Genomic DNA, 13334 nt, shown 5'->3' on the forward strand with positions numbered 1-13334 from the left:
TTCTTTCTTTTGAAAAATTTGCTTTTGGTAAATTCTCCTGGTAAGTTCAGCTGGATCAAAAAATATGTTACTGTAAGGACTGTCAGCCTTCAAAGGCTGCAGAGAGCCTCTGGAGACGGGTAAAATGAGAAAGCAGGCCATTTATACCATGGCCCAGGGGAGTAGGATGTGAAGACAGGTGGCTTATAGCTTTCGCAGAGGAGTGTCTTGTCGAAGGCTGTAGGGTAGGGTAGAATGGGGGATGAGGACTTTTATAAATGACGCCGTATTTTACAGCAACTCAATATTTAGTTTCTTAGAAGATGAACTGGGTAATTGGGAAAAAAAAACCCCACCAATGTATAACAACCATTAAATCAGGAAGAACAGGGAAATCACAGGTGCAAAGATTCACTTTATTTATTCGTTTCCCCCAAATATTATTAGCATGGTTAAAGCCAAAGGGGGAGGTAGTAAGGTAGGGAGAGGGGTCTGCAACAGGGGTGGGTCTCTGATGGAGAGGACCAGAGGCCTGACGGGGAGGGCACGGAGGCTGGGACTGAGGGATAGGTGGTGGGGGCTGCTAGGCCACTCACTGGCACTCGCTCCTTTGGAAGCTCTTGACAAGAGGGGAGGACAGGCTCTTGTGAGTGACCTCACAGGAGTACTTCTCATGACTTAGGTACTCCGTACTGGGCATCGTCAAGGTGCTGCTGAGGCTGTAGGTGCTGTCCTTGCTGTCTTGTTCTGTGACACTTTCCAGGATGCCTGTGTTTTTGGTAACACCATCAACCTTCCATTTGACATTGACTTCTCTGGGGTAGAAGTCATTCAGCATGCACACGACAGAGGCACTGCCGGTATGTAACTGGTCCGGAGATGGTTGGAACAGAAAGACGGATGGCTGGGCATCATTCCCTAATGAAGGAAGCACAGAGAATGGTCTCTGAGTAACAGGGAAGTTATCCATTTGTGTCTGTTGTTAGCGGGCAGTCCCAGAGCCTGGAAGGGTAGCCATGACGGACGCCAGGAAGCAGACATATCATCTCCACCATCTTCAGTTTTTCTCTAGCTGCTGCCTCTTAAGAAAGTTTTAAATTGTTTTGTTTGAATCTTTGCAGCCATTTTGAGGGCTTTTTGCTTTTCTGACCTCACCTTTCTGACTTCCCCTTATTGCCTCCTGCAGTAAACACGAATGGTTCAGGTAGAGACACAAAGGCCATTTCATCTGAGCCCCTCAGAGTTGAGAAGTGAGAACAGGTCTTGGACACCCCCTGACACAGATCATTTCCCCCATGCCTCTCCCAGAAGTGTGCAGCAAGAGCAAGCTGCCACGTTCCTCCTTGGGTTTTCTTTGAGGGTGTTAGGGCCAGACCCACCCTATAGAGTGACTCCAAGCCCTGAGTCTGTGACTGGGTCGGGGTGCAGCCCCGTCGCCGTCTGTGGTGAGGCCGGCAACTCTCCTGGCTCTCATAGAGGCCTTGAAGGAAGGCAGAGCCCTGGGCTGAAGGCTGTCATCATGTGGGGAGATTACAGACCAGACCAGGGGGGTCAACGGTAACTTTGGCCACCTGCCTACAAGGAACCGGCTAGCTTCAGTTCTGACCGTGAGCAGCTGCCAGATGGCCTCCTGGAAATCCCCGCTGTGGGCGCTCAGGCCCTCTAGTTGGAGAGCAAGAGCTACCGTAACACAGCCAGAAGCTTTGGTGGAAGAACTCTGCCGATAAGTGTGAGCAGCTTTGTGTAAAGTTAACCTTCATTAACCAAGCACTTCAACATAAGATGCTATAAACTTTTTATATTTTGATTTTTTTTTCTCTTTTAACCTTCATTACTGATTTTTTTTCAGAGAATTTTATAAAATAGCATTGGCAGCAAAATAATATGCATTCTAGAAAAAAAGGAGGGACATATTCTATGAAAATACTCCTATCTGGGTGAATCCTTGACACCTTGAAAATATCCACCCTGCATTTAAATATTAAACAATTAGTACATTTGACATGGAAATTCTAATAAGACATTTTATTTGATTTCCATGGAATTTAAAATTTGTAAGAGTTTTTAAAAGGCTCTAAGACAGTTTTAAAACAGTTTCAAATACTTACTTAGTTTAAATAGTTCTAAAGGAGTTTTCAGAGTTTTAAAACAGCCCTAAAATGTCCTATTTAATTGTAGCAGACCAAAAATAATCTTTCTTATGCATCACTTCTGAAATCAGCTGAAGTAAACAACAATTACTAAATTACTAAACAACAATAACTAAACTTTTTAGAAGATATGGGATTAAAAATACCCAGATTAATTTTCTATCACAGAAGGACGGTATTAGGAAATATGTTTATATTAAGTTTTTATTAATGGCATTTGCGTATGATTAGATATTTTGTACAATGAAAATATAATCCTTCCTAAGCTATTACACTTTTGAAAATTAAAAACATGTCACAAATTTATCTTTTCTCTAATGGTGGTTTAATGTGACCTCAGTAAAAAGTTGATAGGTCAAATCCAGAGTGGCCAGATGCCCTTAAATTACATTTTTGCTGGTAGGGATTTTGCTCTGAAGGAGTTACATATATTTCTTTCTTTTAGATTGCACTTTTATTATTTAAATACATTTGATGAGAGGAGATTGAAATGGTTACATGTCGTTGAAAAAAATAGTAGCTTTAAGTTTTTTACAAAAAATTTTCATTATGAATGATATAGTAATGAATGTGAATTTTGGTTCTGAAATCTCTGATAAATCAGATTTCTCCCTATTTTTTCTATGTGAACTCAGAGCCCACGACGTTTCTATTCTCTTCTGTTAGCGCCTTGACTTGTATCACTGTGTCCGAAAAGCCGCCACAGTGTAGTGGAAGAGGCCGTGGCACTTAGCCTACTGTAGGCGCACTGCCACGTGGGCTCTGTGGCCAGGTCACAAAAGTCATTCAGTCATGACAGAAGACCACCACGATGCTTACAGACCACGCAAGTCATGCCATGCCGTGGCCTCTTCGGTGGTATTAAAAGATGGCCAGGTAGTAACGAGGGAAATAAAAGATAATAAAAAAAATACTAAAAACTATTTAGTATTTTTTTACAAGTCCATGGACATTTAAAACATGCAATTATTTTATTTTCCTTCATTTAAACGAATTTCTTAAAAACCGAATTTGGCGACCACCATCTTTTCACCATATATGATAAGAAATCATTTCACCGTTAGTCTAAGGTAGAAATTGGATTTTTAAAAAGGCGGTATCTCTCAAGATATAGAATCTCTGTAGAATTTCTGAATATTGACAGTTTATCACTCATTTTAGACTCTAAAGAGGACACTGCTGCTAGTTCTCAAACTGTATGTATCTTCTACACAGCAAACAAATGTACTTTTCTAACTTCTTACTGACTTTTCATGCATTCTATTGATTTAATTGTTATCTTATAAAATAACTTATCAGAGGAGAGAAAATAGACTAAGAAATTCCTCTTCTGTATTACACATAACGAGCAAAAATCAACATAACATTTGGCAAAACTCAACAAAAATTAGTTTGCTTTTTCTCTTGGGTGCCAAAGATTCTTTTTCTTACTATGCTATTTTTTTCCCTTTTGAATCTTGCAATTTAGATTAAATTAATCTTTTTGTCTACAAATCCATTTCTGCAGCTGAGTTTAACTTTGGAAATTGATGATAAATTTGAAATGGTCTCATGTACTCATCTGCACAAATTTCAACCTTAAGCCTCTAAAAGTCAGTACTGGCATTTAGACCTAAATTTCAAAAAGCAATAGAGAAAAATTACTTACGTTTAATCTCCAGACGTGTCCCTGGGCCAAAGCTGTCCCACTGTATTCGTTTAATTACCTTCCCCTGAGCAAAAACCTCTATTTGCTTCTAAGCTCATTAGGTTGATGGATAGAGCAAAAATCTGGCAATTTAGATGCCATGTCAACTAACTAGCTCCTCGCTCTTCGTTGAGACAAATTGATTTTCAGTACCTTCCTCATCTGATTTTCGGAAGAATCCCACTCTCTTTGGAATTGGCCTCAACTCACACCCCACACATGAAAACCCCCAGATTTCACAACTCAACAAGGAAAAGGACTAGAAAAGTGTACTTACGTTTGAGCTCCACCTTGGTCCCCTGGCCGAACGTGAGCCACAGTGAGGGCTCTGACGCTTACCCCTTATCAAAAACCTCCTTCTGACACCCATCATAGAAGAAAGGCCAATGCAGAGAAAAATCTAACTCTTTCTCTCCCATTCTCCCCCGCAAAACCAATTTTCATCACAATCTCAACAGTTTGCTTGGCTGAAAAGTTGGCTATTTTCTAGTTTTCTGCTATTTTACTTTTGGGTCACCAGGAACAGCTCATTTTACCAAAATTCACAAACTTGAACAAATGATGCAACAGGACAAAAACCTCACAAAGAATTGGGGAAAAATGTACTTACGTTTGATGTCTAGTCTGGTCCCTTGGCCGAAAGTGAACCACAGTGATTTCCCTTAACCTCCCTCTGTACAAAAACCCGCCGTGAAACGGTAGCAAGCCTCTCTCCCCTGTTACCCTATTTTGATTTGGAAATCTTAAAAATGAGTTCTCAGCTAGCCTCCAGTAGAACAATTTTCCCTCCCCTGTACCTAGAAGTCCAATGCGCTATCCATTGCGCTACAGAGCCAGGCTCCCCTGTACCTAATCTGGGAATGAAATTTGTTTTATCCCTGACTTGTAACTAATTAAAACACATGAAAAGGAAAAAAAAAAAAAAAGCAACAAACCAATTAGAGACAGTGAAGAACCAGTTGAAAAAAATACTTACGTTTTATCTCCAGCTTGGTCCCCTGGCTGAACGTGTACACACAATAATTCCTCCTAACTTCCCTCCTATACAAAAACTGAGTTTCGTTTTCTGACAATCATGCAAGGCTCTCTTTAGAATATGTAATTGTGCTTGCCAATAGATTTCTGAAACTATCACTTAGATGAATTATTCTCACTCACTCACTGAATTTTGTTCTTCATAGAAAAACATACAACCAATTTTTTGCAACCAATTTTTCAACCAACTTCAATTTTTCAACCAATTTTTCAACCAATTTCAAAAACGCAAAACCAAATTTTTGTTTACAGATTTTATCTTTGCCCCAGAGGATGTCAGGGCCTGGTTTCAAAGAGTCAGCTTCTATAGATCCCTTCCCCAGGCATGAGAACCACAAGATACAGACAACTGAGGAAGGAAGGTTTGGATTTTACTCACGTTTGATTTCCACCTTGGTCCCTGCGCCGAACGTCCACCACAGTGATAGCTCCCCATGGTGTCACTGTACAAAAACCCTTCTCACTGAAGGGGAACCGAGCCCTCGGTCAGCTGCTGAAGCTTCACGCTTTTCCCAGCAGTTGTGGAAAGCCTAGGGCTTCCCTGACAGAGAGTGTTTCCTTAGGTGAGATCTAAAATCCTAGAAAAGGATATATTTACTTATGTCTGTGATCTGATGGTCCCTTTCTTTAGCAATATACCATATCTGGACTGTTTCTTATCTATCTATCATCTATCTATCTATCTATCTATCTATCGGAAAGTAGGCTGAATGGAAATTACAAAGAAAAAAAGCAAGTTTTAAAAATTGAACTCTTTTATGCCTTCTCCTAAGGGTGAGGGAGCTGTTGCAGATGATAAACTTCATACAATGTAATTAAGGGATTCTAATTTCTCTCGGTTAAGAATAATTAAAGAATGTTTTCCTATTTGAACCTCTCCTTTGCCATGAAGTTGTTTCAAAAAAGGCAGACTAAATGTATATCATATGAAGGCCCATGATTTAGAGGTATTTTGGTATTAAGCTAGAGATGACCCATGAAACTAAAACAAAGATTAATAGAGATTTTATTTATTTTAGGGTAAGAGTGCGAGCTGGGGGAGGGGAGAGGGGAGAAGGGCAGAGGTGCCGGGAGACGGAAGACTTCTTGCTGAGCTTGGTGTGTGGAGCCCGGTGCGGGGCTTGATCCAGTGACCTCGAGACCCTGAGACCAAGCCCTGAGCTGAAATCAAGAGTCAGACACCCAACTGACTGAGCCACCTGGGTGCCCCTAAAACAAAGATCAGTAGAGTAGAAAGTGAACTTTACTTAGTTGGTCATCTGTTGTTCACCATGTTCAATGAGCTGAACCAAGAGCCTACTGTCTTTGGAGCTTCCAGGGAATCATGCAATGCCATGGTGTTTCCATAGTAACCCCATCAAAGACACTGAAGATCTCATTTTGTTTGAAGTGCAGCGCTACTTGTTATAGTCTTGTTTCCCTCTTAACCTTTCATCCCCACCTCAGCATACATGTCTCTTACCATCTTCAATTCCTCACCGTTCTTCTGTGGCTTCCAGCTCTTATAAAACTCTCTCTCTGCTTGGAAACACCTTTGCTCATCTGCATTAGCTTGTGAACAATGAATTCCTTCAAAACTCAACTCAAGAGACCTTCTCTTCTGCTAGGAGATAATCATCTCCTAGCAGAGCACAGAGGCAGATCTAGAAGACCTAATTGTTCTTGTCTGCTCTCAGATTCTTTCTACCTTACTGGATTTGTAAATTGATGTTTCATTTTCTTGTATTAGGAAGACTCAGTCTGTATCTTTACTTGGCAAATGTTCAACAAACATCTGCAGAATGAAGGAGGAAAAAAACACCTAACAATGAATAGTTGAAAATCAATAATGGACCAGAGCTAATAAATTATAATAGATTATAACAGTGAGTTTTACAAGAGAAATCCTAGGTAGGTTTCCATGATTCTGCCACTGAGAGCTTTGCTATTGTCTTTAATAGCAAAATTAGCAGCAGATTTCCCCAGATGATGAGGAAAGAGAGGACTCTTGGAGGTAGAGAGGAGAGTAACTGGCAAGTGGACATTTAATGTGCAGAATAGTTGACTGAGGACATAGTCAACATAGATCCTAAAAAAGATAGAGTGATACTCTCTGCAGATATACAAGCAATACCAGTCATTGTACTTGACATTTATGGAGTGTTTAGAAAGTGTCCGACTTTGTACATAAATCATCACGTTTAATTATCCCCCCAAATCTAGGAATTCAAAACTGATATTTTTCCTATTCTGTAGATGAAGAAAGTTGAGTGCAGAGACTTTAAGTCACTTCACCATAGCAGTGAGTGGCAGAGCTGGGCTTTGATATCAGAGCTCATGCACTTCATTGACCCTGGGAGTAGAAACATTCAATGCAAGCAGCATGGATGGCAGAAAACCTTGGAGTGGGGGAAGGAAAAAGAAACTCCATAGCCTGTCCTAGGTTGGAAATGAGTAGATGAGTGTGCTCAAATGTGTATACAAGACTGCTCATAGAAATGTTGGTTAAAAATTGAAGAAATGGAAAATAACTGAAATCTTCATTAATGAGAATTTAATTAAACTAATTATGTTAGAGCTTTGTGATGGGACACTAAACAACCAAAGAGGATGAAGTAGGTTTCTATAGGGTCACAAGAAAGGTGTTCATGAAAATATGGGCCATGGAATGGTTTATTTTGTATGATATTCTGATTCTGTTTTAATGGTTATATATATATATATGGATAGAAAAACAGGGTAATTCCTGAAGGAAATACAATGAGCCATACTCAGTAGTTATCTGCTGGGCTTACATAGGTGTGTTGTTTGGGAAGAGGAGAGCAGTGACACTTTCTCCCCTTTTGAATATTGCAGATTATCTTGTTTTTAGTAATTAGGTGAATACATTAATTTTGTGGTTTTTCAGGATGCAGATGATTTTAATTAAATTTTGTGGTTTTTCAGGTTTTTTGATGCAGAAAGACTGTATAAATTTTGATAAAGAATAAATTGACTTTGCCTAATAGAATTCTCAGTATTCTTGTACAATGTATAAATATGATTTTAAGTGATATACACACATTAAATGATATTCCACTGTAGAACCTAATTGCTAATGGTCAATTACACTTTTTCCTATAATATTTAGATTGAGAATGCAAAAAAGGTTGTTTTCCTGGTTCTGTGTAGGAGACATTCTTATAAACATAGGAGACATATGGGTGACATAGGGGCTGGAAAATGGGAATGATAAAGATGACATGACTCTATAAGGGATTATGTTCCTCAATGAATAATGTGAAATTGGTATCGAATGTGAAATTGGGATTCAGTGTGAAGAGTACAACTGAATGATTGTACTAAGAGAGTATTTGCTACTAATCGAAAGTGCTTATAAGAACCATTGTGGCAAAAACTATTTTATTAATCACATACAGTAGTGATTGATAAGAATGGCTGTTGTGATGTTAGAGCATAACGGGGATCACTGAGAAATGGTTGAGATCCTGGGTATGTGTATGGTTCATTATTTGAAGGCAAAGCTTGTCTTTGAAGCATCTGTGACTTTCTGTCAGGATCTACAGTTCTACAAAATGTCCGTGATGGACCTTGACAATACTGATTTTACTGAGGAAAGGCAAAGTGCCAATAAGCTAATCTGAGAGGTTCTTGGGTTTGTATATAAGAGTGATAGAAATAGAAATTTGGGGGCAGTATTCCAACAAACTCATCAATGAAGCTATTCCCCATTTGGTTCCCAAGAAAGTTAGATTCTTAGAATAAATTCTAAACTGCTTGTGGAAGAGAGAGAGAGAAGGGGATAGAGAGTGAGAATGAGAGAGACACCAAATGCCCACCTGTAAGTCATCCTGAAAACTATTGGTAAACTATCTTATCAGTGTTCTTCACATCTGACATTTCAAGAAGCACCATTTTTGCTTTTCATTTGGCATAATTAGCCAGCCTATTTGGAGTGGTCTACCTTACTTGAAGCAGCAACATATAGTAAGTCAACTAGCTTGTCAGGGACACATGGCATAATTTGCTCTTTGCAAGACTTAATTAAGGGATGGTGGCTTCCTTACCTGGCTCTGGAATATTTGTGTCTGATAATCCATCTTGAAGTCTGTGGTTCAATATTTTTTTCTAGCTCATCAGTCACAGTAGAGTCCAAGGCAGGTGATTCTTTTTACTTCAGCTTGACTCCTCTGTAGGTTGTAATGGCTGTCATTTGTACTTGATTTATGCTGATATCCCACAAGATGAAGACAAAATTCCGGAGTCCACATTCAGTGGTGCCTAGATCTTGATCGATTGCCAGTCTTCCAGCAAGAGTGCGACAGACAGACATCTGTCCTGAATTCCTAAGGGGTAAAGCTGTCCCCATAGCCAAGAGGGAGAGAGGCAGAGGAGGTCACTTGAGAAATTGCTGCTTCCATGCAGCTTTGGAGCTGTGTCTGTTTCCACTCATCTCTGAAGAAAGAGGAGCTGAGAGAAGCAAAGTCCTTTGCCCAAACATGTGCACGTGTTTGTGCCATAAACATGACCCAAGATTTTGGACCTCCTCTGGAAAATGTAGGTGCTCGTGTTTTCAAGAAGACATTCAGGCTACAGATATTCTCTGACTTCCTAGAGTGAAAGAGAAAACATCAATAACAGTGCTTGGGTGTATTACCCTTGGAGAGGCTCAGCCACCCAGATTTACATATCGAGTGTTGTGGTTTCTGGTTGATTATGCACAAGTGATGAGTCCTTGAACTCTGCTCTAGAGTTCCCTGTCCCTCTTTGTTTGTCCCCTTGACCCTAGCCCCATGTCCTCTCTCATCCTGCCACTGAGAAATGCATCCTGGCAAACTACTGTGAATGGGCTAGCTCTGGATGCAGTTGTGAAATTGATGGATTCAGGCTTGAATTCATTAGGTGCTTCATACTTTTTTTTTTCTTCTCTGTTGTCAAATCTTCAGGTTCCTCATGGGCAGTCTGTTCTTCTCCCTCGTGGCTCAGGATGTGGTGTGGTATGCAACTGATGAATCACTCAGTTCTACCTCTGAAACTAATAATACAATATATGTTAGTTAAATTGAATTTAAACAAAAAATAAAAAAAATAAATGGGATTAAACTAGGCTGGCTCTTGACTCTCCCTCCCATCCTAATCAGCATCTACATTTAAGGGATATTAGTCTGGTGCTGGCAAAAGAGGAAGCACAGATCATTCCCTTCTCCATTGTCCTCCCTCTCCCTACTGACCCCAGTGTCCTGATTATCCTGGCTGATACCTAGAGCTCCAAACAAGACAGAAGGATGGGAAGAGGGCAGGCCCAGAGCAAAACAAATACACACAAATATCAACATGGAAACCCAACTGACTGTAACAAGGAATAATTGGACTTTTATTTTTTATTTTTATTTATTTATTTATTTATTTATTTATTTACAGGCTCCCTGCTCAGCAAGGACCAATGTGCGACTCGGTCCTGGGACGCCAGGATCATGACCTGAGCAGTCGTTTAACCAACTGAGCCGCCCAGGTGCCCCAATAATTGGGCTTTAAACTAAATATAATGCATCTGTCCACCACTCACTCAAAATCCCCCTTGTAATGACAGAAGAAATACAAAAATGAGAATAAATTTATTTTGTGGTTGCAGAATCATGAAGGGGGCTATTAGAAAAAAAGACATTTGTGGAAAAATCACAAAGATTTAAATTTTTTTAAAAGATTTAAATTTTGAGATTGAATTGATGCAGAAACTGAAATCTAGTATCTTCCATCCCATTGCAAAAATAGGAGGGGTCCTTGACACAGCCAGTACTAGTCTTCCTCACAAAGCCCCGGAAAACGCATACTTCTGAGTTATCAGAGCCTGGGTCTGGGGGTGGGATGGGTATGCCTCCCAAGGGGGGTTAACACCTGGGCTGCCTCCACTGAGCTTGCTTGCATTCACCTTTCAGGCCATGGGGATAGTGATGGAAAAATCCAAAGCAATGGGATAAAAGAAATCTTCCAGGTCACTAGAGGAAAAAGAGAAATGGACATCAGGAAAAGCAAATAAAAAAATCAAGAAGAAAGTATTCGATAAATAGAAATATAAAATAAGATGGTGGGGTGGCTGGGTGGCTCAGTGGGTAAAAGCCTCTGCCTTCGGCTCAGGTCATGATCTCAGGGTCCTGGGATTGAGCCCTGCATTGGGCTCTCTGCTCGGCAGGGAGCCTGCTTCCCCCTCTCTCCCTACCTGCCTCTCTGCCTACTTGTGATCTCTGTCAAATAAATAAATAAAATCTTAAAAAAAAAAACCAAGATGGAAAGACTAAGTCCAAATAGAACAGTCACAGACTATAATAAATGCTAAGTTATGCAGAATTTGTAAATGAGGCGAAAAGATGACTATTGACAAAGATTCTCTCCTTGACCAGACTCTGCTTGGGCTCCTCTGAGCTCTCTTCTCAAGTGGACTCAGAATTTTGTGTTCATCTTTGCATGGTCCAATTTTAGCAAGAATCCTGCTAAGTTAGTTTAACTAGAATCCCCCTTGTTGATATCTGATCGCAGTCTACATCTGACCGGCTTCCTCAGCCTTCCCTGTCCCCAGGTGATGTCTGATCACCTGATCACCCTGGCTTTCTTTCAGCAAGAATCCTGTTAGGTCAGTTTAACCAGATCCTCCCTTAAAAGGGGTGTTTTCTCTTAGTCATTTTCTATCCACTGACCCCATATTGCTCCCTGGCTATGACTTCCCACTTCTCCTTGTGTTGGAGGGAGGTCCAATCTCTCCCTTCCACTGCAGAACCTCATTGCGTGGGTCCTCCCACTTTATCCTCTGATCCTACTAGGTCTGCCTTTTCCTCAACTCATGTTTTGAGTAATTGTTCTTTAACACTATGTATCCTTTCAGGGTTATTTGACTTGCTAGGGAAATAAAGTTTTTTACTTTTCTAAATACAACTGATTGATTACAACTGATTAAAAACTAGACTTTATAGTTCTGCTTTCCCCTCTCCCTCTGCCTCCCTATGCCTACTTGTGATCTCTCTCTCTGTGTTAAATAAATAAATAAAATCTTAAAAAAAAAAAAAAAGAAAGAAACACTGAATTAGAGGAAAGAGCACTTTCAGGGGCTAAATTAAACTTGGTAAGTGATACTTAAAAAATGATCAATGATACAACCAAAGATCCCAGACTGTGGAAATGTATTTGCATCAGATTGATTTGTTTTTGTGAATATCTTCTGGGAGTCATGGGATCAAGGAGGTGGGTATGGTGACTGCCAGTTTGCCTAAGCAGAGGAGATGGGTGGGTCTTGGGACTCAAGGAGGGCCTGTCCCTGGGGACTCAGGGATCCGTAGGGGCTGAGAGAGAGGCTCTGGTGGTGGTGGTAGTTGGAGAGGTGGGGAGGGTGGATGTCACTGGAAGGGCTGTGCCTCCAAACTTCTAATTATGCTCACACTCACTTATAAGTGTTCATCTAGTAGGAACAGTCTGGTCAGGTTGCTGTTATTAAAGGGAATGAAATGCTTTCAGTCTGTGTCCATTTCCTCAAGATTCAGCAAAGAGGGAAGTTTGTTGAGCCTAGCTTGGGTGAGGGTCTCACACCTGGGCTAGGAAAGGGAGGCATCATGACATTCTCACCTGACTGTATCCAGTCAGAATGGAGAAATTCCTCAAGAGGGGAGGTCCATGCGCTCTTAGAAAAGGTGGAAATGCAGTTAGGAAAGGGAATGTTCATTGTTCTTTGTTCCTTCTATTTTGAAGGAACCTAAAGCTTGTGAATTACATTATTTTTATTATAGATGAGTTCTTACTCACCATTGTGCTTTCAGTGACTAACAAATATGTCTGGCATCCAGACACACTTACATACCTATGGAATAAATGAATGAAATGAACAAGATTGTTAGGGGAGATTCAGTCAGGGGAGTTTTCTCTTTGCTTTGGCACCGTCTAGCCCTTGGTAGTTTCTGAAACCTTGGAAACTGATGGTGGTGCCTCAAACTGGGATTGTCTTCATGACAGCTGACCCCGAAACCCTGTTAGAATGGAATATTATGCCTCCATCAGAAAGGATGAATACCCAACTTTTGTATCAACATGGGCGGGACTGGAGGAGATTATGCTGAGTGAAATAAGTCAAGGAGAGAGAGTCAATTATCATGTGGTTTCGCTTATTTGTGGAGCATAAGGAAGAACACAGAAGACATGGGGAGATGGAGAGGAGAAGGGTGTTGAGGGAAGTTGGAGGGGGAGATGAGTCATGAGAGACTGTGGACTCTGAAAAACAAACTGAGGGTTTTGAAGGGGTAAGGGATGGGAGGTTGGGTGAGCCTGGTGGTGGGTATTGTGGAGGGCACATATGGCATGGAGCACTGGGTGTGGTGCATAAACAATGAATTCTGGAGCACTGAAAAGAAATTTAAAAAATAAATAAAAATAAAAAAAAGAATGAATAGAAAATAGACTTGGTGCTTCCTTGGAGGGGTTTTGTAGGTCATGGACTGTTGGAACTGGAAGAGAGAAACTACATC

The 13334-nt window shown here is 40.6% G+C and overlaps 1 long non-coding RNA gene and 1 gene segment (V, D, J or C); one reads left to right on the plus strand and one right to left on the minus strand.

The window, feature by feature from the left end:
• Positions 1-374: 374 nt before the first annotated feature.
• LOC131807768 (immunoglobulin kappa variable 2-29-like) overlaps positions 375-13334 on the minus strand; it is a 92385-nt gene continuing 79425 nt past the window's right edge. The window contains 2 exon segments of the V gene segment in view: positions 375-897; positions 5231-5266. Coding sequence covers positions 572-897; positions 5231-5266 — 362 coding nt within the window.
• Positions 5033-13334, plus strand: part of LOC131807797 (uncharacterized) — a 40570-nt gene continuing 32268 nt past the window's right edge. Inside the window, exon 1 of the long non-coding RNA XR_009344599.1 lies at positions 5033-5272. This is a non-coding gene — a long non-coding RNA (uncharacterized LOC131807797). The remainder of the gene's footprint in view (positions 5273-13334) is intronic.

This window comes from Mustela lutreola, chromosome 9 (genome assembly GCF_030435805.1).
Source record: "Mustela lutreola isolate mMusLut2 chromosome 9, mMusLut2.pri, whole genome shotgun sequence".
Classification (NCBI taxonomy): domain Eukaryota; kingdom Metazoa; phylum Chordata; class Mammalia; order Carnivora; family Mustelidae; genus Mustela; species Mustela lutreola.